Source organism: Caenorhabditis elegans, chromosome III (genome assembly GCF_000002985.6).
Source record: "Caenorhabditis elegans chromosome III".
Taxonomy (NCBI): Eukaryota; Metazoa; Nematoda; class Chromadorea; order Rhabditida; family Rhabditidae; genus Caenorhabditis; species Caenorhabditis elegans.
The window spans coordinates 8064610-8088526 of NC_003281.10; the positions used below are offsets into that span (position 1 = coordinate 8064610).

The window sequence follows — 23917 nt, forward strand, 5'->3', positions numbered from 1 at the left end:
TTTTTTCTTTTCTTTTCGTCATCTTATTTTGTAATTTCAGATCACATGTTAAGGATTGAAGTGTTTTTCTTCAATATTGATTCAACATGAATTTGAGAACATTTAACTGATTTTAGTTTTACCACCAGTTGATCGTTTCATTTCATTTCTCACAAGTACCGCACAAGGACAATAAGTCGGTTTACCCCCTGAAATTTCAATCTGAAATTGTTTCAGTGCATATTTTTCGCTAATATTAAGTTCGTAGAATTGCGTCAAAAACATTTTCTTGCAGACAAAAAATTCTGATTGAAAAAGCTTGAAGAATGTTTTCTACACAATTTTGAAATCATTAAAAACTAAAATAATCACTTTTGAAGAAATTTTACAGAACTTACTAAAAATAACCAGTTAAAAATACACTGAAAACATTTCAGAACATCTTTTAAGAGGTTTGTAGTTGAGTTTCAAATGATGTTTTCGCTTCCGAAAAACTTGTTTTCTTGTAGCTTTCTAAGAAATTTCTCTGAAAACTTCATTGCTAAATTCTTTTGGTATATCTTTTATTTGTAAAAAGTTCGAAAATCTTAAATTGTTAATAACTTTTCTTTCTGAAAATCTGAAAACATTTTTAGAAGTCATTTCCAATTTCCTGCATTTTGCATCCCATTTCCCCTATGTTCTCTCAGTACTTGGCTGTCCAATCGTCGATTTTCAAAAACTCCGCCTTTTCATCGCTTCGCCCCAACTCTCACTTTCTCTATGTCTCTCTAACCTAAGAAGCAAGCTCCGCCCACTTCTTTTTGTCCGCCCTCTTGGAAGATGATGAGGATTCATAACCAGTACGATACAACCTGCTGAGTCGGATCTACTGATTTATAAGATCTTCTCTTTTCTTAATCATCCCATTTTCTTACCATGATGTCTTAGATGGTAAGGGGATAACTTCTTAGATCATCTAAGAAGCTCTGAGATTCTATAGCATAGATCTTAAGTACTTTAACAGCACTACAGAAACTTATAGGATATGCTTTTGATTTCTGTATTTTCTAAGAAAACTACTTGAATATATTCTTCTGAAAATTCAATGTGCATCTGGAATTCTTTTGACAGTGCAGACTGCGAAAATGCCTCTATGCCTGCGATGCTCAAAACTTCATGAACCCTAGTGTTTGAAAAAGCTTTCACAGTTTGGAAAAAACCACAATTAGGGATCAAAATCAATATTTACAAAAAACCAAAAAGATTCGCTTTCAATGCGACCTACGCCTAGTTTACCACCTAGTTTCCTACGAGTTATGACTTTTAGCAAAAACTCTTCAAAGCACAGGTAGGTAGGTACAAAAATGACTGAAAATGTTAGAGTTTATGCTGACGCGGCCCACCAGGTTGCGTACGTACAGGCGTTATTGCTTCAATGATCCTAAGTATACACAAAGATAAGAATTTAGAAAAACTTAACTGGAAAATAAAAGCTCAGCCATTTTTTCGAGAATTTAATATAAAATTTTAAAAATCAGAAAAAAAATAAGTACAAATCTCAAAATCTTTCTAGAATGTTCTTCGAAAAAAGAAGACGTTGACGAAATTAAGAATTCAATCTTCGTCCATTGTTCTGCCAAGTGCATAAGATTCTTCTCTTCTCTCAAATTTATACGATGAAAAATTAATGTTTCTTCCGATATTCTTCTTTTCACACAATTTCTTTTTCTTATTTATATTCTAAAACGAAAGTGTCAAGGGAGAAGAAACTAAAAAAGGAGAAATGTTTAGGAGTCATGGTGATTTGAAAACTTTGAAGTATACTTCTATATGTCCTCCTGTCCTAGGTCTCCTCTTGTCCCATTAAAACTTCACACATTTTCTTTCCCAAAAACTTTAGTCTTCTTAAGAATGACGTGAAATTTATGGGAGAATTAAAGAATGCTCCTCTCAAATTTCTTTCTGTTTCTCTCAAAAACTACCGTAGTCGTCCCCAATCGTCTCCATTTTCATCTTCTTCAACCTTCTCCAGAGACCCATTACCTAAATTGTTTCTTGTGAGCTACACATATGTGCCTCCTTTTGGCTCCTTTTAGTCACTCAGACAAATCTCTTCCTTTTTGCTTTTCGCAAAAGGAAATTAGTTTTCCACTTAGGTTCTCAGCATTTTCAAATTTTATTGGAAATTTTCCGAAGCTCCATTGGTCTTGAGCGAAGAGTTTTTGTAAAAAATGGTGCTAAGAGAAATCTTAGACTCTCTATAACTTTTAGCGATCTTGATTGAAGTTTTTTCTGATCCCGTAAGATTTAGAGAATTCATACACGACATGACGCCTAAGTACCCTATAGATACTGTAGACGTCTTCCAGTAAAACATCTGAAAGTTGTTTCGGTATGGAAACAGAGATTATGCTAATAAAATAATTCGGCAGAAAGTGGCAAGTCACTTGTCTTCGCCCGTTTCCTTTTTTGCATAATCCTACTTACGACCGTTATGATGTTGATGATGATCGAAAAGATTAGATGTATTTTTGAGTATGACATAACAAAAACTTTCAAGTTGTTACCGTAATCCACCCCCTTCAATTTCAATATGTATATCCTTGGCTCTTGTATATGTGTATGTATATTCTGATTTAATAACATTTCGACTCCCCACTGTGCTTTTCTTGCCTTCTCTTTATTCGTATTCAATTTCAATTCTTTATTTTCTTTCAGGTATTCCAATTCCAATTGTCAAGAATTCAGATAGCTAGTGACGTCATCAATGTCATCTGGATTGCCTTCGATTGCTGCTACCGCACAACCGAGTGCCAACGGATTCAGGTAACAGACTTTTACCCTGGAACTCTTTAAAAAACTAACAAAGTTTTAGCTTTAACAACGGATTCCCACCATTCGGTATTTACTACTCTCAACTTCCCCCTGTTAACTCTAACGGATCCACCCCGAATTCAAGTAACCGATTCAAAGTGAAACGCCATCGACAGAGAGTTGACGCCGGTGAACCAAGAAACACATATCAGGTAGGCAAGAAACATTTTTAAACCGGCAATACAATACTCCGGACTTTTGTCTTGCATCTCCATTTCTCACCTTTCAAAGCTTATCTCTCTCTGAATTTTTGACGAAATCAAAATGCCAAACGCAAAACCAAACGCATATAAGTTTTCAAAGTAGATTTCAGTTAACTCAGTTAATTAGTAGTAGCTTTAGTTAACTGCAACGTAAATGTTGGAAACTTTAAAGTTGACAAAAATGGTCAAAACTAAATTTAACTGTACTGTAAGTTGGTATGTTTTTCTTGGCAAAGTAGTTCAAGGAAAACACAGTTTTCTAACTGAAACGTTTGATAATCCCGACAAAATCGAAAAAATAAATATGCAAATCTACGTGTCATAATCATAAGATAAGTGTCTTCCTGTATTTCGGCGGCGACATATACATTGTTCCTTTACTTTCCCATCAACTAATATATTCATTTCGTGGCGGTTGCTAATCAGCTCATCTCATTCTCTCTTTTACTCCTTCATTTTATTCCAGGGAGCCTCTACATCAGTCTCTTCAAATAGTTCTTCATCATCGTCTACATCAAATACAAATTCAACACCTTCTTCATCTTCAACATCTTCAAAGAAGTCAACGGAAGGGATGACTGAGACGGAAACGATGACAGCTTCAATTGAACAGGTACGAGAAGAGAGAGGAAGAGGGGATAATAAGATTAGCCTAGTTATTTATGATACTTTCTTATAGGAAAAAGTGATTCAAAATGAAGAATCGGAAGCTGGTAAAGATGGAATGGAAGAGCATGATGATGGAATGAATGATTTCGAAATTATTGATGATACAAATGATGAAGTTGAAGAATCAGAAGAACGGGAGAGCCCTGAAAGTAACAGTAGCTCTGCTTCAAAAAGGAAAAGCTTTCAACCACAGAAAATTGGAGAGGAGTTAGGAATTGAATTTGGAGATGGTTAGTTTTATTAATTGATGTATCATATTACCGTTGTTCTTGCATACTTACTTACTTGTTAGGTATTCAGTAAGTCAGTAAGTTTGTTAGCTAGTTAACTACTACTTCACTTTGAAAAAAAAATTCTCACTTCCTTTTAAGCAAATCAATAAATATTACACTACAAAACGATAGTCATAACAAATATTTTGTCAGTTGACAACTTTTGAATAGAATCAACGACCTTTGAAATACATATAAGCTGTCAAATTTGTAGTACAAAAATAATAGAAAACATTAACTTGATCATAAACTTGACTCATAAACTTGACTGTCTTAACTTAAAAGAAAATTTAATAAATTCAATTTTGCAGAAACGGAGCAAATTAATGTTACTGTTGGAGGTACAGAAGAAGCCGAAGAGACTACAGATGAAGCTGAAGGTAGAGAACTCTCGGCTCTTCAAGCTCAGCTTCAAAATGGACATATCGCTGAGCAGCAGAGACGATTTTATGCTGCATTTTTAGATCAGCAACGGAAACAGGTTGCAGCGGCACAGGTATACAATTAAAATGTTCATTAACTTTCTAAACTGAAAATGTTTAGATTTTGCACAATGGAAAGATCAACATCGAACGTCTTGTCTCCTCGGTTAAAGGAGATTTAGTTACCAATTTCATGAAAGATTTGGAAAAGGTGATCCGTGATTGGGCTGCCGATGAAGTATTAAAGCAAGAAGCTGCTGCTCCTCCTCAGATTCCACAACCTCCACCTCAATTCCATCCAATTTTCCCTGCAAACCCATTGTTCCACATGGCGCCTCCACATCGTAAGTTATTTACACAGCTTTTCTATTTGCCCTTTGACCAGAAAAATGTCGGCCGAATGGTCTAGTGGTATGATTCTCGCTTTGGGTGCGAGAGGTCCCGGGTTGAATCCCCGGTTCGGCCCAACATTTTTTGAAAAAATATTTGCTTTTTGCTCTTGTAGATCCAGTTGCTGGAGGTGGAATTTTTCCTCCAAACTTCAATGCATTTAACGCATTCAACGCTCTCCGAAGAAATCTTCAAGACGTAGATACCTCGTCGGAAATGAAAAAGAAGCGAACAAAGGTGGAAATCAAGAAAGAAGACGCAATGAGTAGCCGTGCATCACCATTGAGTGCATCTGCCAGCCCACCACTCTCCAGATTCTTTCCAGCACCAACTATGGTTGGACACTACGGTGGAATGAACTTTGGAGATCGAGAGGACTCACCAACAAATTCCGATGAGCTCAGTGAATGTGGATATGAAGGTGGTGGCTCAAGTTCAATGTTAACACCAATGCACTTGAGAAAGGCAAAGCTGATGTTTTTCTACACACGATATCCAAATTCAAATCTGCTGAAATCGTATTTCCCTGATATCCGATTCAATAAGAATAACACTGCACAATTGGTGAAATGGTTCAGTAACTTCAGGTTGGTTTTAATAATGAAAATTCTTCTCTGGTACTCGCCATTGATTTCTTAACTTCATGGTTATCTCCTGTTGTTTTGTTGTTTGGAGTCATAATGACCTTTCCCATTACAAATACTGCTTCATAATTCGAAAAAGTGATGAGGTGAAAAAGAAAACAAACAAATCCTCGTCTCTCTCAGTCCAACTCGTTTCGTTTCAAACAATGAGAAAAGGGTCTTAAGGTGTGATACGCGTCGTTGGCGAAGAAAAGACATCATCATGTCGACGTCTTCATCATAAAAATGTGGGCAAAAAAAGAAAATGAAGAAGGAGAAGATTATTTATATTTGAATTGGATTCAGGAGATGAAGTTAGGCAATGGGGAGACGAAATCAAATAGGTTCTTCTTATACTGTACCAACTCAAATATTTTCAGAGAGTTCTACTACAATCAGATGGAGAAGTTCGCGAGACAAGCTCTCGCTGAGGGAATTACTGATAGAAATGATATTTTTGTGTCAAAAGACAGTGAACTTTTCAAAGTTTTGAATACACATTATAACAGAAATAATCATATTAAGGTACGGTTTCTTTTCGTAAGCAACACTAAATTTATATAATTTGCAGGCACCAGATCGTCTTGTATTTGTGGTTCAAGAGACTCTTCGTGAGTTTCATGATGCAATCAAACAGGGAAAAGATATTGAACCATCATGGAAGAAAACAATCTATAAGGTAGGTAGGAGTGCCTTCATAACAGAGTTCTAACAATAAGACAGTAGGCACGCGTGTAGGTATGTGATGGGCGTTGCCTACGAGCAGGTCTGCATGAAATGGTAGGCGCACATGTAGGCATGAAACAGGTGCACAAGGCAGGAGTGGCAATTTTTGAGTTTCTCAATTGGTGCTCAAATATTTTGAAAGCTCTAAACTTTTGTGTTTTGCCATATTCCAATAGAAAATCAAACTTACCCTTTTTGCAGGTTATCAATCGATTGGAAGATCAGATTCCCGACTTCTTCAAGGAGCCAAACTTCCTCGAGCGTCTTGAAACATAATCACCATATATTCCCTCTCATTATCAGTTTCTCAATATTTCAGTTTTCCTTGTTTATGTGTTCCATTGTGATTTTAAAACTTTATTGCCCATGTTTTCCCTCATCCCATTCGAATATCAATTACCCCATCCAATTTAACTCTCATTCCTTGACAACTTTCATTCTAAGTCCCCATTTCAAAATGTGCAATTTAATATTTATTTGAGCTCTCTGGAGCTCGTCTTCCTCATTTTCTTTGTCAAACGCTTTTTGTGTTATTGGTTTCAATTGAACATTCAAAAATTCCCAATTTTGCCACATGGCATAATCCTCCAATTCTATTATGGTTTCCATTTTCCCCAAAACTTTCTGTGCCTCCGATTTCTATATTTTCATTCGATGTTTCTTATTGTAATATTGGTATGGAAAATATGGAACATTCAATATCACTTGCGGTCCTATAATTAAAACCAGAAACCTACATGCATCTGGCCCGGAAAAAAACAGTATGCAGACTTCTTATCGGTGTGGCTAATAGTCAGTTTTGCTATTTTTGCTCCTATAACACGGCACACGGTCTCACGATATTTTTATTAAGTTCCAAAAGGTGTGCACCTTTAAAGAGTACTGTAACTTCAAAATCTCGTTGCTGCGAAATGAAAGAAACAGGATAAAAGTGAAAGAAAATTCTGCAGAAATGAATGTTTGAAATTACAGTACTCTTTAAAGCCACACACCTTCTCGCATTTGATAAACATTTGTCGTATCGAGACCGGATACCGTACTTTTGGTACAACATCGCAAAATTTCTCGCCCGTGTAATAATAATCTTTAAATAATGTTAAGGTATACCCCCTCTTGTGTGCAATTCATAAATGGCGGCCGAGTGATAAAAAAAGGAAAAGTTTCCATTTTTTAGTAAGATGTTCCAATTTTGGTTCGAAAATAAAAACAAAAAAGATAACAAGTAAAACTGTATATTTTCAGAATACATATGAAATTCAATAGAAACGAGTAAAAATTGGAGAATTAGGAAAATCAGATCAATAGATCCTAGAAACACATAGCTTAATACTTAGCATATCACAGAAAGTGAAGAGGTAATTTAAACAGTTGTTAATGATGGGCTTTGTCTTCTTTGCTGCTCAATTTGATGGAGGTATCTGCAAAACGTGTTAATTTATGGAGCTTTGAGCATTTTCCATCAAAACTCACTTCAAAGCTCTTTTCGCAGCAGTAGCTTTCGCGATTCGATAGTTCCTTCCCATTCCAGTGAATCTCATGTTATTAACAACCTCGACTGTAACTCGAACTTTTCCACTCTCGAGAATTCGTTCCATTTTACTGAATCGAACTTTGCTCTGCTCGAACTCCATAAGCTCTCGAATCGGTGATCTTGGTGGGTTCGCACAGCACAATTCAATAGTCCCGCGCATCATGTGGAAAATCACTTGCCAAGTGGTATCCAAATTACGTCCAGAGTCGAGATAAATGGCGCCAGCTACTGATTCAAATATGTCACCCATCGCTTTTGGAACTTCAATATCCTCTTCTTGGCCTTCATCTATTTCTTCCTCAGTAGTCACCATATACATCTAAAAATTTAAATTAGTTTTACAGTTTTTAATAAATTGTTCACTTAATATGAACGAATTCCCTTTGCAATTTTCAACAATTTTTGTGAGAGCTTTCCCTACCTCAGCATTGAAATTAGTATCGAAATTGCGCTCCGAGCACAGCTTAACAAATTTCTCAATCATGTGATAAAGCCCTGGGCACATAGCGATGAAGTGCTGAAGTTATGAGAAATGTTAACTAAAGTTAAAATGAAAACTTGGAACCTTTTGAAACTCGAATTTCACTGCTAACGACGCGAAAATTGTATTATTGACGAGAGCTGATCGTAAATCAGTGAGAACACCCGGACTGTATTGACGAGAATCTTCAAACAAATATCTGGTGATCATATAGTCGAGAACAGCGTCTCCGAGGAATTCTAATCTTTGATAGCATCCTGTGACACGATTATTGATGTACGAAGCATGTGTGAAAGCTTGAACAAGATAAGCACGTTCCTTGAAGCGATATCTGTAGAAGGAATTGCATTTTTGGAACTTCTAGCTCAATTAAAAAAATAAAAACAAACCCAATTTTCTCTTCCAATTGTGTAAACTGGAATTGCTGCCACAAATTGTTCAAGAAATTTAGAGAAGCATTCGGATTGGTCGGAGTGTCAATGAATCGTAGAAGAGGTGAAGGTACGTCACTCTTCTGATCTTTTTGAATTACTTTCAGTCCCATCCAATTCATCACCTAAAAATTGAAAATATCAGAATTTATCCGTCAAAAACGAAACAAAAACCTTCAGCGTTGGATTAGGTCCCAACGTCAGCAAATGTACTCCGATCAAAGCTTCGACTGCGTCAGCGATTGATTTATCCGAAATATGCTGTTGGGTGAGCAAGTTGTAAGGAAGTGGAGAGATATCATCATTACCAACACGGGCTTGCTGGAAATATCACGATTTTAATAATTCGTTATAGATTAAACTTTAACTACCTTTGGGAATGTAATAGTCTCTATTCCATCGGTAGTGCTTTTCGAGACATCACCACCAATGTCCCATCCAGTTTTATTTTCAGGTTTCTCTTCAATCACTTGTCCATCCAAAATTCGTTCAATTTCATTATCTTTCTCTTCTGCATCATCAGTGTTAGGAGCTTTGAAGTCGCAAGTTGGAATATAGCTGGAACAAAATAAGATATATGACTACAGAATCACAATTTGAAAAAAAAAACTCACCATGGTGGCAGCCAAGAATCGTGAGCATCGAATTTATTTGCAACAATCAATTGAGGTATTCCCAATTTCTTGCCCAGTCGATACAAATTGCAATTTGAAACTTCTTTACTACGTGCAAACGACAATTTTCCTTCATGTTGATCAAGCAACGTGTGATAGAGATAATCGGTAGTAGCAAACTTCAAGAAAGAGTCTCCGATTGTTTCGAATCTCTCTAATGACATTCCTGAAATTTATATCATTTACTATATATAAAGCGCTTATTCTGTGTGTCCATAGTTTGTAGTCTATGAAGTCTATGTAGTCTGTGAAGTTTTGGCTTCTGTGGGGATAGTGAGTTGGAGTTAGTGTAGGGATATAGTTGGGGTGCTGTAGTGGCTCAAGAGTGGTACGGTAGGAATACTGTAGGGTTACGGTAGTTTCAGAAAAATTAGTTTTCAGCCCCAGAAGTCGGGGGCCGCGCCGGAGGTGCGGTCCACGGCTGGTTAAATATAATATATTTTACTTCGCAGATCATTTGAAGAACTAGAAATTTTCTCGATTTTTTTTTTGGAATTTTGACGAAAGTTTTTAATAATTTTTTTTTCATAGATAATATTTTTTCTTCATTTTCACATTTTTATTTCAAATACTTTCCTATTTTGCAAATATTTTTTTGTTTTGAGCTAAAAATTTGAAGGTTTCGAAATTAATCCAAAATCTACATTTTTGTTTTTTGACACTTTTCGTGTTTTTTTACAATTTCAATTTTATTTTGTTTTTCGATCCAAAAACAATTTTTTGTTAAAACTTACCATCTGCAGCATTGGAAGTAGTAAGAGCAGTTAACAAAAGACATGGAGATACTCCTAATCCAATATCTGAATCAATATGTGACACGTATTCCTCTGATCGTTGTCTTATAAGTCGTCCATTTATTGCTTTACTTTCTTTTTCAAAAGAGAATGAACGAGACTTTTCATTTATAGCAACTGGCAAAACTTCACAGTTTTCCCTTTCGAGTACATCAGTTTTAGCTGCATTGTCGTCTATTTCTTGTTTTTTCCGGGCTCCAATTGACAACTCTTCAATTTCTTCATCTATGGTTTTCGGGAAATTTGTTGGTGTATTCTGAAATTTTTTTTTTTCATTTTTTAAATTATTTATTATTTACCTCATCCTCTTGATTTTCTTGATCATCTCCATAATCTTCTAAATTCACAGTATCCTCCAATCTTCGCGGTTTCTCCATATCTTCTGACATTTCTAGAGCTTCAAGTCGCTCTTTTGCTTGTTTCAGCAAGTCATTTTGAAGTTTCTTAAACTGTTCTTCTTCTTTTGTCAATTGTTTTGGAGGTGAAACTGTCGATTCTTGTACAGTTTGAGAAAGGGAAGACGAAGCAGTAGATGGATCAAAAACTCTTCCGACATCAGCCATCAGTGCCTGCACATTCAAACCACCTGGTCCACCGAGAATTTGCTGGAAAAGACTCTTCGTAGATGGTAAATGTTTTCTAATTGAAACTTACGAAAGGCATGGGACTATTATCTGGTTCAGGTCCATCCCAATCTCCCCATCCGCTTGGAACAATAGACTCAGATCCTGACCATGCACCAATTCCATTTCTGTTAGAAGTGAGCCTGGCTGTGTAATCATGCATTACAAACGGCAGTTCATCGTCTTCATCGGATATATTCCCATCATGAAGTCCTGAAATTCAGATGATTATTAAATTGTTTTACCAAATATGTTCTACCTTGTGTTAGTCCTACAGTATCCTGATCTTCACCGTCCATTCTATCATCTCTTGAACTAATTTCTACACCAATTCTGACTGCCTCTTCTGGATCCCAAACTCCAATATTGAATAACTCCTCACCATCGTCAATCTTATCATTTTCTCTCGTCTCTCTTTCTTGATCTTCAATCGATTTTTGATTTAAATCTCTCAATTGTTGAATTTTCTTAACGATTATCGTTTGTTTCTCTTCATATTCGGTTGCATATGCCAGAGAATTCCATTCAACATTATCATCCAGTTTAGTTTTCTCTTTTCCAAAAGCTTTCACCAAAATTGTTTCTCGAAGTTCATCAGTCAACAATAACTGATTAACACGATAGAAAATACTTGGCAGGGCTGCTATAACATTCCAAAGAGTCGCAGAGATAGGATGAATGTCCATCAATTCCGGTACAAGGATCTGACGTTGTGAAGAGTGTGGAACGGAAGTATTCGACTCTTTTGAATCAGAAGCAGATGCTTGAGGAATATTTGACGTTGAGGAGTTACTCACAGTTCTTGAACGACGTGGTTGATTTTGAATTCGAGGTTGAAGAAGGTTAAGACGACTGAAAAATTTAAATATGAATATTTATGACTTTTTGGACAAGATTGACAAAATAACTTACGTAGATGTGAAATCTACATCCAATAAACTTTGATTCTGATCATAAATCTCTAATTTATATTTCTTGATGAAATACTCGTTAAACGTTTCGAAGTGCGTATCCGGGAATTTCGACGACGGCCTCCATTCTGGTAGAATTTCAGCAACATAGTAGAATACAGGCTGTTCCAGATTTCGATACCACGGCATTACGATCGCATCCTTATAATCTTCAGCGTTGAATTTGTATTGACGACGAACTTCATCTTTTGGAATACGTGGCATATTTTCCATGTTTGCAACTACTTCCGATACATATTTCATGTTGATTGTGTAGGACATATCATCTTTTCCTATAACTTGAGTTCATTTTTATACTGTAGAATTTTTTTTTTTGAAAAAATTATCCTTATAATTTAGTAGACATGCTTTAATTTTGAAGAAATATCTGAATATGACGTAGAACATACGCTTGTTAAGTGGAACAATCAACGTGTTCAATGGTGCATTTGATGTTCCATCGAATTCCAAATTTCCCGTTTTACACATTTGAAGAACTTGTGTGAACAAATAATTATGGAACAGTTGAATCTCTTGAAGCTGAGCAGCGGTTACGGTAGTCTGAAATTTAGGAATTGTAAAAATAGATAAGCTCATTTTCAGGTGAAAACCTTTTTCGGTGCGACAATCAATCGGACTTTCATATTTCCTTGTCGAAGAAACACTGGGAATGGTGGGATCTACAAATAAATATTATTAGCTATCAAACAGAAAAATGTACCTTTGGTATCTCTTTTGCGCTCAGAAATCCGAAGCAATATTCATAATTAAATGGATCTTCAAACTTTCGTCTTTTCGGGTTCAACGTAAGTTCGGCTTCCCGGAAACGTTCCAATTCGAATGCATAGATGAAACATTCCTTATCTGCTTCCACGAAGGATTCATTGAGAGCACGAGCAATCTGTAAATTTTTAATTATTTTTACTTAATTATCACTATTACTTTTCCGATAATTAAATTATTTTCATTGAATTGAGCGACTTTTAGAAAATCGAATATACGAAAATACCTTTTTGTCATATAATTGCTTTCGTTTTGATGATCCAACTTTAGCAGCAATTCCAGGTGCATACTCATCCGGCTCCTCATCAATATGTTCTAATAATTTGGCAATCGACTCTCTTCCTTTTGGAAGTAAATTATCATCGAGTTCTCCTTCTAAATGTAATTGTCGACATGCTTCAAGTGCAACTGCCATCTGTGCAGTCTTCTTATTTGGCATTGGATTTTTGAGCACAATTGCATGTTTGATCGGTGAGTTAATTGGAAGAAGAAGCTCTGCACAGTATTTGGTCACTCCATTCTCTTCAATTGGAATGATTTGATTGTGTGGAACAAGACGAGTGAAGATATCGGAAGGAAGCTTCGAACAATATCTGGAAGATTACCAATTGTTTGTATTTAGCTGTTGGATTAAACTTCTAAAGTGAAATTATTAATATACCTATTAATTAATGCGATAGCAGTTGACATTTTCAATGTTGCACCAGTTTTTTCAACAACATATGGTTCCATTTGAGAATCAACATCAAATTCTTCAAATCTATCCGAATCATCTTCAATAGGATTGTTGACTGTACGATGGCGGCTAAGAAGAATCTTAATATCATTTTTTAAACAATTGAACTGAAGATTCCAATATTACTTTTTCTATTTGCTGGAAATCTTTCAAATCACTATCACACGCCGCAGTATCTTTCTCCTCAACAGTGATAACATATCTTGATCCAGCTCGCCGAGCTCTTCCCTTTGACTGAACGTATGATCTCATGTCAAGTGGTCGATCAAATTTAATCACAAGATTACATTGTTTAACATCTACACCTTCTTCAAGCACTGATGTAGCGATAAGACAATTGATTTCATTTCGATGGAAACGGCGAAGAACCTAAAAATTATATTTAGACAATGATAATTTAAACATAAATTTACTTCAGTTTGTCGTTTATGTAATCCTTGACTATCCGAACTCGCCAAATTTCGTCCGCTGGCTCCAACGACGTAATCCGGGTTCACAAACTTGAACTTAGGCTCCCATGATTTAATATGACGCATCATAAGCTGAAAATTTACAATATATTACCGTAACATTCATATAAACCTACAAGTAACGAATATGCAATGTACCGTTGATCGACAAAAATAATGGCTGATAAATGTTCTGCTTTTTCTAACTTCATTCGTTCTTTTTGAAATTCGGGGTTGAAAGTTTCTAGGATTTCGAAAAGACGTATGACACGTTGAGGAACATATGGACGGAGAGCTTCAATACTTTTGATTTTCTTCATCTAAATTGGAAAAAATTGGTGTAATTAATAGTTGATTGCTTACACTGGAAGTTGGAAAATGCTAACTTGGAGTTCAATATAGAATAGTAATTTTAGATTAAAAGTGTTATTGAGGATCATTCCAAAAATTCAGCTGCGTCCGAGCAGTTTCACCCCTTTTGAAAAAACTTTCAACTTAAAAAAAGTGTTTCCAAATATTCGTAAATTGTTTTTAAAAAACATATAGCATTCAAGCTTCAGCCCATAATTCTCAAAAAGCCATGAATTGAGCTACAATCTTACAATTTGAAATCTTGCTCAAGATTTGTAGCTCTCTTGGTGAGTAGGGAGTTACGAACTTTTTCGAATGATAACACTTTTTTGTCGAAAAATTGCTATACCATAACGATACTTCGAGGTACCATTTTCCAACGTCTCTTGTTAGGTACGCACCTCCGGTTCCAACAATCTTTTAATCGTAATCATAGATGTTTTTGCCATATTCAAAAACCGCAACGTCTTATCCGGTAGCACTTGAGATTTTATAATTTTTCCCAACTCTTTCTCCCAAACTTGAGCCGTTCGCCATGCCGCCCAAGGTCCCAGTTGACGAAAAACAGCTCGCGTCGTCTTGAGAGAATCTTTAATCGGTCTACGAGGATCCAAATCTAGATCTGGATGAAATTCTGTTGTGGTGTTCACAAAGGCTACAGTTTCATCAAATATTTCTATAACTGTGTCGAAATTCGGAATACCCAGGCACCCAATTTCAAAGTCTTTGCAGATGATCACAACTTCATAGGGTTTCGCACCGTATTTCGAGAGCTAAATTAGTTTTATTGGAAACAAGTCTTTGTTTGTCTTTTTTAAATCATACCGAGACTAAATCACTAGCTGTCTCTATAACACTGTCCATCGCAGATTCCAACTTTTTTAACTGTTCCATTAGTTTTTCCGGCGCAACTTTCGCTTTGATAAGACTGGCTGTGAGTCCTAATACACGTGGGACGGGTTTGTCTGAAAAAATATTTCCGTATTTTGAAGCGAATTCGAAGTTTCACCATTAATTCCTCAATACTTACCCTTTTTCAATAACTTATAATCGACCATGATGCTTCTGTATGGATGTTGAGAACCGAGAGCATGATGACATTCGTCAAAGATCAGAACACACATGTCTTCAATTTTCAAGTACGCATGTCGAATCAAATCAAGAAGGCATTGAGCTGTGATCACAACAACCTGAAATATATATGCTCGATAGTTCAGCTTCGTATTCTCACTCACATGGTGCCTCTTCATGAACTGATCACATTGTTCTTTGCTGTCCCATAAACCACTACTTGTCTGTCCGTGGACCTGACCAACTTTGAAACTTGTGTGAACTTCGATGTGGATAGCTTGTTGTTCAACGAGGTTTACTGGAAAAAATGATGTTTTAGAATAAATCTTGTTTTTTTTTGTCAATTATTCACTTTACTGGCCAGCTGGCTTATTTTTAATAGACGAAATTACCTTTCTCTACAACAAAAAACGCTCGTTTTCCACCCTGATCCAATGGTGCAAACAATTGAACTCCATATTCTTTCAGCAGTAGAACTGCAATGAAAGTTTTTCCTGAACCAGTGCCTAGTTGGACGATTGTGTTCTTTTTTGTCGCTTTATCCAAAAGTTCCACCTGAAAATCGATTATTTTTAATTTATTTTGCTACTTAAAAATTACCTGGTAGTCCCTGGGGTTAAAACATTGTAAATCAGCTCTTACCCTGACCATTATTGGTCTGAAAACAGGGAAAATTGATAATGTTCAAAAATTACAATAAAAAATAATTGCCGCTGACTGCCCCGTAGTATGCGCTCTACTGAACCAATGTCTATGTCTCTTTCATGGGAACATTCAAAAGACGGAGGAAAAGTGGAATCGACAGAAATTTGAAAGAAAATACTCTGAAAAATCGTGTGAAAAAAAAGAAACAAACATTTTTTCGTATAATTTTTAAAGGAACATTTATTCGCGGTTTTTGTGGAAATGTAGTTTCCGAGACCCCAACCTTCGTTTTAAGCATGATCCTTTAATATATACAGTTTCTCACACATTTGTCATCGTTCTCTTCTCGTATCCTTGCTGAAATTATTTTAACCATTTCGAAAATGTCCATTTTTGACAGAATGACTACTTCGAAAGAGGCTGCGATGAAGTACAGGTATGGAATTTTTGAAAATGAGTTCCGTAAAGACAGTTTTCAGACAATTTTGCGTCTCAAAGAAAAAAGAAGTCTGGGATGCTCTGATATATCACGCAAAATACGCAAAAAATATTGAAAAAGTTTATGATATGACGACAGTTCTGCAACGAGTACAGCAAGAATGCCTGATGGTGAGTTTTAAAATTTTTAAATCCAATCAAGAACAAATTAGCCTTATTCTCAATTAAATGCTCTGAAAAATCTTCTCCTTATGGAAAACGGTCAGAAAATAGAGGTGTAACAAGCTAATGGAAAATAATTTCAGTTTGCATTGGAAAAAGGCGTTGGTCAACCGGATATTCGCGATGCTGCAGAGCTCATCTTCCCACTGGCCATGCAGAAAGTTGTTATCAAAGTTCTCAGACCTTATTTTATGTCGCACTTCACTAATTACAGACGTATTTTTTTTTCATTCAGCCCCAGTTTCCAATAACATTTTTCAGTTGCCATGTACCTTCCTCATCGAAAAATCGATCATGGAATCGATTTAAACCAAGAGCTGTGGACACCAGAAAAAAAAGAAATATGCGGGCAATATGTTCAAGATTTTAATCCTTTTGTCAATGAATTGTGGGTAAAGCCTGACTTCCTAAATTATATATAACATTTTCAGAAAAACTGGAATTCTCAATGCAAATCGTCACATGAACGCAGCACTTTCAGTGTATATTCGCGAGCTTGCTGCAACATTGGTGATGCACGAGAAAGCGGCTTTTGACAATGAGCTGAGATGTTCAATGTTTCAAGAAATTATGGAGAGTCTGAGGATTTGGTCAGATCAAGTAACAATGCAAGACGCATTCCATTTAATTAGTGACACTATTTACAAAGATGTCTTCCAAATGCTTTCCAAAAACGTGAGTTTTTAAAAAAATTTGGAACCTAAAAAATATTTTTTGTAGGCATATGAAATGATCGCCGTAGATTTTCCAGTAAAATTTCGCAGTCTCATCACAATGAAATATTGCCTTTTGAGAACTAATAATCATGGGAGAGTCGATTTCACAAATTACTTGATAGATCAAGTTAACACAAAACTTCTTGTTGCATGTAAGTTGGTGAGGGGAATTATTTAAAACTTAAATATTTAAAATTTCAGCGGTTGATACAAAAGACATTTTGAAAGCTTATGCGGCGTGCGTAGAATCTCTTCGTGAAATGGACAATAGTTGCGTGGTTATGCATAAAGTTTGTGGAGTTATCAGAGAATATTTGAAGTAAGCTATTTCCTGATTGTTTAATTATATTTAATTTTTTTTTCAGAAGGCGACCTGACACTGTACAACAAATTATCAGTTACATTACTTCTAATAAGAAAAATGAACTGGAAAAAGATATGGTAAGCGTGTACTAAAAAAACGTTTTCTAACACTTTTCAAGAGCTTACAGTCTAAAACTGTTCGATCGGCAATGATGGACGAGGAAGAACTGAAAGGTGTCAACGATGATTTTTTGCCAGAAAATATGGAGACGCTTGGATGGGAAAACTGGATGCCTAACCCAACTGATGCTACTGTTGGTTAGTGATTACAGATAAAAACTCACGGAAGTTCAATGACAATTCTCTCAAATTCAGTAAAAGTTATTAAAATGTTATTCTTATTTTCAGGTGATGGAGCACCCGGGCATCAAGGTGTTGACGTCTTCAATATGCTTGTCTCTGTATATGGATCCAAAGAACTTTTTGTCAAAGAATATAGAAATCTTCTTGCTGAACGACTTTCGAGTTCGGACAACAAAGATGTAAGTACTCTTTTCGTTTTCAACGAAGTCTATATCTTTTTTAGCCTGAATTCGAGAAGCGATACCTGGACTTGCTGAAACTGAGATTCCAATACAGTGAGCTACAACATTGTGAAGTGATGCTTCGGGACGTTATTCATAGTCTCGATATTGATAAAAAGTTTGAAGACATGAGTGAAAGAAGCGCTGGAAATTATGATGTTCCGATTATTCCAATTTCTGCATGTATCATCTCAAGTCATTATTGGCCAAAGTTGGAAACTGAAAAAACAGAAGCGGTGAGAATATTGCAACAATGTTACAATATGAAAAATTATTTCAGTTAATGCCTCAACCATTGCAAGCTGCGATGGACGTTTACCAAGAAACTTATCTGGACGTGAAGCGCGACAGAAAATTAGAATGGTTAAGAAGTGTTGGGTAAGTTTCATTTGTTGAATTATCATGTGAATTTTAACTTTTTAAAGATGTGTAGAGGTTTCTATCAATATCGATGGAGTTGAAGTAGATCGAACAATTCCAAATATGTACGCTCTTCTCCTCTTCTTGTTCCTCGAAAAAGAAACATGGACAACTGCTGAAGTAGTCGAGAAAATGGGAATGTCAGTGGTTGTGACAAGAAAACGATTGGAATGGCTGGTTAAACAAGGATTTATTTGCATGGTAAAATAGAAAATTATTAAGTTATCATATAATTTCATTCTCAGAATCCCATTATCAGTAGCGACACGTGGACATTGACCCGGAATCCAAGTGGAATTTCCATCGTTCGACCAGGCACACCGGACCTTGAAGACGATGAAGATGTGGAACCGGAAGAGAATTCTGATATGGTTGATGCTTTAGAACAATATTGGGGATATACTAGAAATTTCATTGTAAGTAAAACTTAAAATATATAAGAATAAAAAAATCAATTTTCAGGCCAATCATGCACCTAACGGAGAAGTGAAAGCGGAACGGATGCATCGTGTCTACCGTATGTTCGGTTCTCCAACTTCTGCAGGACCCACTCTTGATCATGTTTCCGCGTTTTTGCAAAGAAAAGTTGCGCTGGGACTGCTAACCTGCATTAATGGGTCATATCGTATCATTCAGGAAAAGAAAGACGGCGAATAACTTCTTTCATTTTATAATCTTGAAATTTTTTTTTTCTAAATTTAAACAAAGCTGGTATTTATGATGATCTAATTCTATAAAATATTTCAAAACAATTTATTAAAAAACAACAAAAAATGGCACAGTCGATTTTGAGATTCAAGAGGATCCAAAGAAATAAAAAAATTTAAACAAAAACTATTCGAGATCAAAAATTTGTGCAAAGATGAAGCATCGTCGTTTATTCAACGTTTGACTCTCTTCAATCTTTCGACGTATTACATTTCCGTGATAAAGATGAAGCGACTTGGAGAAGAGAAAATTCTGCAAATCATATTTATATTAATTCAGTCTGAACACTTTTTTTCCGAACCTTCACAAAAATTTTGCACTTATCGAACCATTCTGTGTACATGCGACTTGATTGTCCTCTCATCATTTTTTGATACAAATCGTACATCTTTTCACACGTTCTTCTCGAAAAGTCCAGATCATCTCTATTCGAACTTCTATTCACATTTGATGATATATGTCTTTCCAAGAGATCGTCAGCCAGAAATGACACGTGGATCTGTATATCTTCACTGCATGGTATCGGGATATCAGACAAATCAAGTGGTACTGTAAGGCGAACTTTAACTGCCAAATCAGCACTTCCACAGTCTCGGCAACTCTGAATAAAGAGAATGATAATTGCCAAAAAGAGATCGAAATTGAAATATTACACAATCTTCCTTTAGCATCTCGACAAAATGACCTGGGGCGTGTGATTGGCAGACCTTTGTGAACACAACATATTGAATGTTCTTTTTCGAGTAGTGGTTCCAGTCAAATGTGTACATGCTGAAAATATTATTTGTTTGCAAAGGATTTTAAAAAATCGAATTTTCGCAAAATAAAACTAACTAATCAAGATTCATAATGGAGAACTTTTGTATACTTTTCTGAAACAATGACATCACTTCGACGTATTTCGATTTAACACCTGAAAATAAGAGTGATTTTAAATCAGACAGTCTATAACTGACCACTACTTTTTGATGATGGCTGATTTATATCACTTATTCCTTCATCAATATTCTCTCTTGTCCCTACTCCAGGAATATTCTTATACTTCGATAGTTTTTCTGGGTTATCTCTCTCAGCAGTAACACGAGCCAGGTTGTCGAAGACATTAGAAGCAAATGTTATTTTATCAGAAGGTCGTTCTGAAATATGTCTTTAATTTTTTTAAAACTAATTAAAGTGAAATTGAAACCTTCTGTTCTCTTCCTCTTATCAGTTTGTTCAATATCTCCAGACGTCCTCCGTTTTCTTTCCTTTTTTCGATTAAATCCTAGGCAACTATGAACACTATCCGAAAGTGGAGAGGAACTGAATTCCGTTTGCCTATTTTCTTCATCGGTTCTGGAAAGCTTATTCATTTCATGAGGATTAGGGCTGTGCAGCAACCGGCAATTGCCGAAGTTGCCGAACCCAAAAATTTTCGGCAACCGGCAATTGCCGAAGTTTCCGAACCCTAAAAATTTCGGCAACCGGCAACTTTTGGTTGCCGAAAATTCGGCAACTTGGTTGCCGGTTGCCGCACAGCCCTGATGAGGACCAATATTTCAAAGTGACATACGGTAAAATCTCAAAACTCTGGTCGTTAACCCAACTAGCACAATATGATGCACATTCTGAAGATTCTGGGAGAGCGACTGATGGTTTAGGTATTGCTTTGATTGTTTTCGCAGCTTCGGATGGACTGTTAATTTCACCAAAGAATTTATTGAAATCTTGAGGGTCTCCCGTTGCGGCAGAACCTGAAGTTGAAAGTCTTCAATTTTATATTCATATGTATAACTTTAACTTACTTTCTCCGGCAGAAAACGACATCTCGCACAAGAAAGGAAAAAAGTCTAGGTCCTAGAATTATGTTATAGAGTACTGTAGACAATTGTGTGCAAACACTATGAGGGATGTTGCACAGTAGACACCACATTGTACGACATTTAAGAGTTTTTCTTTTTCTTCAATTAGTTTTTCTTTGCTTGTATTTTTCCTGATTTGTCATTTTCTCTCTTGAGTTGATATTGTTTTAAAGTTTAAAACGTTTAAAATAATTCATTTTTCAGCATTGAAAAAGGAAGTCTGTGTATGCAGCGGAAAAACAAGGGATAAATGTCATCGCGGTATTCAGGTTTGTACACTTGAGTATTAAAGCAAATTTCAACGCTTTTGATAATTTCAGAACGAAATGGACTATCGGAGACGGAGAAGATGACTCTTCCCAAAGTACGCAAGAGGAAGGCACAACTTGTCGATGAAATTGAGGCGCTAAAAAATGAGGTGTGAAAACTAATTAGTTTTAATGAATGTTTTAGCCAAACAAAAATCTTTAGAACGGAAATCTTCACTTTTCTATTTTAAATAATATTTTTCAAAATTATATTAATCAATTCTCTGTGATGCCTTTTACGGTTTTGTTTTTGCATTCTAAAAATTTAGATTTTTGTTATAAATATCGAAGAATATTTCTAATAACTGAAACTTTGATAAGCTATCTTTGATTTCTAAAAAAAACAATAAATTTAAAAAAGCAAAATGACGTTCTCCATGTGTGCTATTTTAAATTCTGTCTATTACGAAATATGTCAACATATTAGGTACGAGAAGTTGACGAAGAACTCGATCAAGTATATTACACCCATCCAAAATCAAAAGAATATCACAAAATAGTGGTGAATGGCCGAAAAAAGTTCAATCAAGACCCATGGAAAGCGTTGGATTGGTTGGCATCAAGAAATGTAGTTGCAAAGGATCCTCAAGCATTGGCGCTCTGGATGAAAGCTGTGAGTTTTCTTATTTTTTAAAACAATTATTTAATAGAAATCTATTTATTATGTTTTCAACTGCAATTTTTCAGGGCGAAGGACTTTCTAAAAGTGCGATCGGCGAAATACTGGGTGATAACCGTCCATTTGCGTTGGAAACCCTTGACAGATTCACAAAAGAACATAAATTGCATGATGTTCCGATTGTTCCAGCTCTTCGTCAATATCTATTTTCCTTCCGGCTACCTGGCGAATCGCAGAAAATTAATCGAATTTTGGAGAAATTTGCAGAAGTTTACGCGAATCAAAATCCATCATATGGAAATGCAGATCAAGCACATACAGTAGCATATTCATGTATTATGGTTAATACATTATTACATAATCCAAACGTTAAAGATAAACCATCACTGGAAAAATATATTGAAATGAATGAGGTTGGTATAGGATGAAAATTGAAGAAAAAACATTTTTAATGAAATTAAATGGAAAATTTCAGCAACTTCTCGAAAAAGGTGCAATTACAATCGAACAGCTCACAGAAGTATATGAATCAGTTAGTGTTACACAATTCAAGATCCCAGATGAAGTATCGACAAGTGGAAAAGGAACTGTGAACGATATTCTATTACATGCTGAACGAGAAGGATGGCTTTTCAAGCAGAGTAGTAATCCATTATTTTCTGGTGCTCTTTCGTGGAAAAAACGATGGTAAGGTTTTGAATATATTTATTAGTAGCATACTTTTTAAAGATGGAACCGTATAACCGAAATATAACTGTTTAAAAAATTATTAGTTTTCTACTAAATATTATGATTTTTTAAATTTTGCAAAAATAGGAAAGGCTAAATTTGAATTCCGTTTTCAGACTAAATTTATTGATTTTGGTGATTTTTTCTCGGATATTCGATTAAAAGCTCGCTTTTCCAATTTTTAAAAAACAATTTCTCCGTTAAAAAACTTGATAACCAGAAAGAATATTGGATTAAAAATCGATTTTTTGATAGTTTTTTTTTTGTAAAAATGTGTGTAAAAATTTAACATTCGGTTTTAACCAGAAAACGCAAAAATGGCGAAAAACTTTTTTCTTTTGCAAAATTGAAAAAATCATTTTAAAATGTTTAAAAAAATTTTATTGCAATTTTTTTAAATAATAAAAATGTTTTTTCGGTCATTGAGGTCAATATGTATCTTTTAAAAGAAACTCCTCATCCGAATATACTACACTTTAAACCATTTTTCACATTGTTTCATGAACACAAATAATCCTTAACTTTATTATAGGTTTGTTCTTTCTGAGAATTGTCTCTACTACTTTGACCAAATGACTGATAAGGAACCAAAGGGAATCATCACATTGGCAAATGTTGGAATACGGAAGGTCGAGGCACCCTCCAGGCCATTCATGTTTGAGGTTTAAATTGCTGAATTAAATTTCAAAGTTAATTTTTCTTGAATTCCAGATATTCTCTCTATCGGATGGACAAATCAAAGCATGCAAAACAGAACAAGATGGGCGGCTTGTCGAAGGACGTCATTCGATTTACAAAATATGTGCAGTAAATGATGAAGATATGAGATCATGGATCAACGCAATATCACGAATGATGGCACCGCAGCAACATTTATTAGCCAGACCAAAAAGTACCCACTGAAACATTTTGAACAATATGATTGCAAATATGAACATTTCTGTAATTTTGTATTCTGAAATTGAGACCGGGAACAATCAAATATTTTATATATTGTTTCTATTCTCGTATTCAGTATCTTAATTTAACTTCTCCATTCAAAAAATACTTCTATAATCTGTTATCCTCCACCAAAACGAGTCATTTTAGGCCTTTCGCACTTATTTCCTTTTTTTTCATACAAAAAAACTCACTTATGTGTACTTTTTCCATAATAACCGTATTCTCAATTTTTCGAAATAATTTCGCCTGAATTAATTATGTAATCATTTAATAATCAGCTTTTTCTCTCTTCATTCTTGTTTTTTCTGTTTTTTTTTAAAGATTCTACAGAAAAAGCGTCCATTTTTCCTTTTTGCCTTTTCTTTTCATCTATCGGTTTGTGACCCACTTGATATTTTTTCGAGACTTCAGTCATAACTTTCATAACT

General features: G+C 35.4%; 5 protein-coding genes and 2 non-coding genes across 7 annotated transcripts; 4 read left to right on the top strand and 3 right to left on the bottom strand.

Moving 5' to 3' along the window:
• Positions 1 to 2679: 2679 nt before the first annotated feature.
• pros-1 (Homeobox protein prospero homolog 1) lies at positions 2680 to 6854 on the top strand. Its single transcript, NM_066359.5, has 10 exons — positions 2680 to 2787; positions 2837 to 2987; positions 3505 to 3651; positions 3718 to 3937; positions 4291 to 4475; positions 4523 to 4745; positions 4907 to 5378; positions 5795 to 5939; positions 5986 to 6093; positions 6342 to 6854. The coding sequence occupies exons 1-10, from the start codon at positions 2729 to 2731 to the stop codon at positions 6414 to 6416; spliced, it is 1785 nt and encodes a 594-aa protein (NP_498760.2). The 5' UTR covers positions 2680 to 2728; the 3' UTR covers positions 6417 to 6854.
• Positions 4731 to 4876, bottom strand: K12H4.10. The gene has a single exon (NR_052488.1). It is a non-coding gene; the product is annotated as an Unclassified non-coding RNA K12H4.10 (non-coding RNA).
• K12H4.t1 lies at positions 4796 to 4867 on the top strand. The gene has a single exon. It is a non-coding gene; the product is annotated as a tRNA-Pro (tRNA).
• Positions 6855 to 7357: 503 nt separating the features above from the next.
• dcr-1 (Death-promoting deoxyribonuclease) lies at positions 7358 to 15672 on the bottom strand. The gene is made up of 27 exons (NM_066360.4): positions 15615 to 15672; positions 15407 to 15569; positions 15179 to 15312; positions 14974 to 15133; positions 14769 to 14908; positions 14345 to 14716; positions 13730 to 13912; positions 13557 to 13685; positions 13270 to 13512; positions 13069 to 13223; positions 12634 to 13000; positions 12346 to 12525; positions 12236 to 12304; positions 12035 to 12185; positions 11587 to 11917; positions 10934 to 11526; positions 10706 to 10887; positions 10351 to 10656; positions 9992 to 10307; positions 9198 to 9423; positions 8955 to 9141; positions 8758 to 8904; positions 8542 to 8708; positions 8237 to 8483; positions 8093 to 8188; positions 7611 to 7990; positions 7358 to 7558 (listed from the first exon to the last, which is right to left on the bottom strand). Exons 1-27 carry the CDS (start codon positions 15663 to 15665, stop codon positions 7501 to 7503), a joined length of 5733 nt encoding a protein of 1910 aa, NP_498761.2. The 5' UTR covers positions 15666 to 15672; the 3' UTR covers positions 7358 to 7500.
• A 347-nt stretch (positions 15673 to 16019) lies between these two features.
• Positions 16020 to 19092, top strand: apc-2 (Anaphase-promoting complex subunit 2). Its single transcript, NM_066361.7, has 15 exons — positions 16020 to 16095; positions 16139 to 16268; positions 16403 to 16535; positions 16581 to 16707; positions 16751 to 16994; positions 17040 to 17187; positions 17237 to 17354; positions 17401 to 17476; positions 17518 to 17656; positions 17747 to 17880; positions 17925 to 18158; positions 18203 to 18300; positions 18348 to 18543; positions 18588 to 18758; positions 18805 to 19092. Exons 1-15 carry the CDS (start codon positions 16043 to 16045, stop codon positions 18997 to 18999), a joined length of 2196 nt encoding a protein of 731 aa, NP_498762.2. The 5' UTR covers positions 16020 to 16042; the 3' UTR covers positions 19000 to 19092.
• K06H7.7 (uncharacterized protein) lies at positions 19083 to 20866 on the bottom strand. Its single transcript, NM_066362.6, has 8 exons — positions 20835 to 20866; positions 20603 to 20783; positions 20237 to 20385; positions 20007 to 20186; positions 19885 to 19963; positions 19704 to 19821; positions 19352 to 19651; positions 19083 to 19302 (listed from the first exon to the last, which is right to left on the bottom strand). The coding sequence occupies exons 1-8, from the start codon at positions 20854 to 20856 to the stop codon at positions 19177 to 19179; spliced, it is 1155 nt and encodes a 384-aa protein (NP_498763.2). The 5' UTR covers positions 20857 to 20866; the 3' UTR covers positions 19083 to 19176.
• A 229-nt stretch (positions 20867 to 21095) lies between these two features.
• Positions 21096 to 23840, top strand: grp-1 (GTP exchange factor for ARFs 1). Its single transcript, NM_066363.4, has 7 exons — positions 21096 to 21160; positions 21212 to 21309; positions 21627 to 21812; positions 21887 to 22231; positions 22294 to 22505; positions 23080 to 23209; positions 23259 to 23840. The coding sequence occupies exons 1-7, from the start codon at positions 21142 to 21144 to the stop codon at positions 23448 to 23450; spliced, it is 1182 nt and encodes a 393-aa protein (NP_498764.1). The 5' UTR covers positions 21096 to 21141; the 3' UTR covers positions 23451 to 23840.
• The last annotated feature ends 77 nt before the right edge of the window (positions 23841 to 23917 follow it).

Excerpts from the sequence above, each read along its gene's own strand:
- pros-1 (NM_066359.5), top strand. The coding sequence starts at position 2,729 with ATGTCATCTGGATTGCCTTCGATTGCTGCTACCGCACAACCGAGTGCC. Across the intron at positions 2,988-3,504 it reads AACCAAGAAACACATATCAG|GGAGCCTCTACATCAGTCTC; the intron begins GTAGGCAAGAAA and ends ATTTTATTCCAG. Across the intron at positions 5,379-5,794 it reads AAATGGTTCAGTAACTTCAG|AGAGTTCTACTACAATCAGA; the intron begins GTTGGTTTTAAT and ends AAATATTTTCAG.
- grp-1 (NM_066363.4), top strand. Across the intron at positions 21,813-21,886 it reads TGGCGCTCTGGATGAAAGCT|GGCGAAGGACTTTCTAAAAG; the intron begins GTGAGTTTTCTT and ends GCAATTTTTCAG. Across the intron at positions 22,506-23,079 it reads CTTTCGTGGAAAAAACGATG|GTTTGTTCTTTCTGAGAATT; the intron begins GTAAGGTTTTGA and ends ACTTTATTATAG.
- apc-2 (NM_066361.7), top strand. The coding sequence starts at position 16,043 with ATGTCCATTTTTGACAGAATGACTACTTCGAAAGAGGCTGCGATGAAG. Across the intron at positions 16,995-17,039 it reads TCCAAATGCTTTCCAAAAAC|GCATATGAAATGATCGCCGT; the intron begins GTGAGTTTTTAA and ends TATTTTTTGTAG. Across the intron at positions 18,759-18,804 it reads GATATACTAGAAATTTCATT|GCCAATCATGCACCTAACGG; the intron begins GTAAGTAAAACT and ends ATCAATTTTCAG.
- dcr-1 (NM_066360.4), bottom strand. The coding sequence starts at position 15,665 with ATGGTCAGGGTAAGAGCTGATTTACAATGTTTTAACCCCAGGGACTAC. Across the intron at positions 13,686-13,729 it reads ACATTGCATATTCGTTACTT|CTTATGATGCGTCATATTAA; the intron begins GTAGGTTTATAT and ends GTAAATTTTCAG. Across the intron at positions 11,918-12,034 it reads GATTGTTCCACTTAACAAGC|GAAAAGATGATATGTCCTAC; the intron begins GTATGTTCTACG and ends CTCAAGTTATAG.
- K06H7.7 (NM_066362.6), bottom strand. The coding sequence starts at position 20,856 with ATGTCGTTTTCTGCCGGAGAAA. Across the intron at positions 20,784-20,834 it reads GTCGTTTTCTGCCGGAGAAA|GTTCTGCCGCAACGGGAGAC; the intron begins GTAAGTTAAAGT and ends TTTCAACTTCAG. Across the intron at positions 20,187-20,236 it reads TAAGAGGAAGAGAACAGAAG|AACGACCTTCTGATAAAATA; the intron begins GTTTCAATTTCA and ends GACATATTTCAG.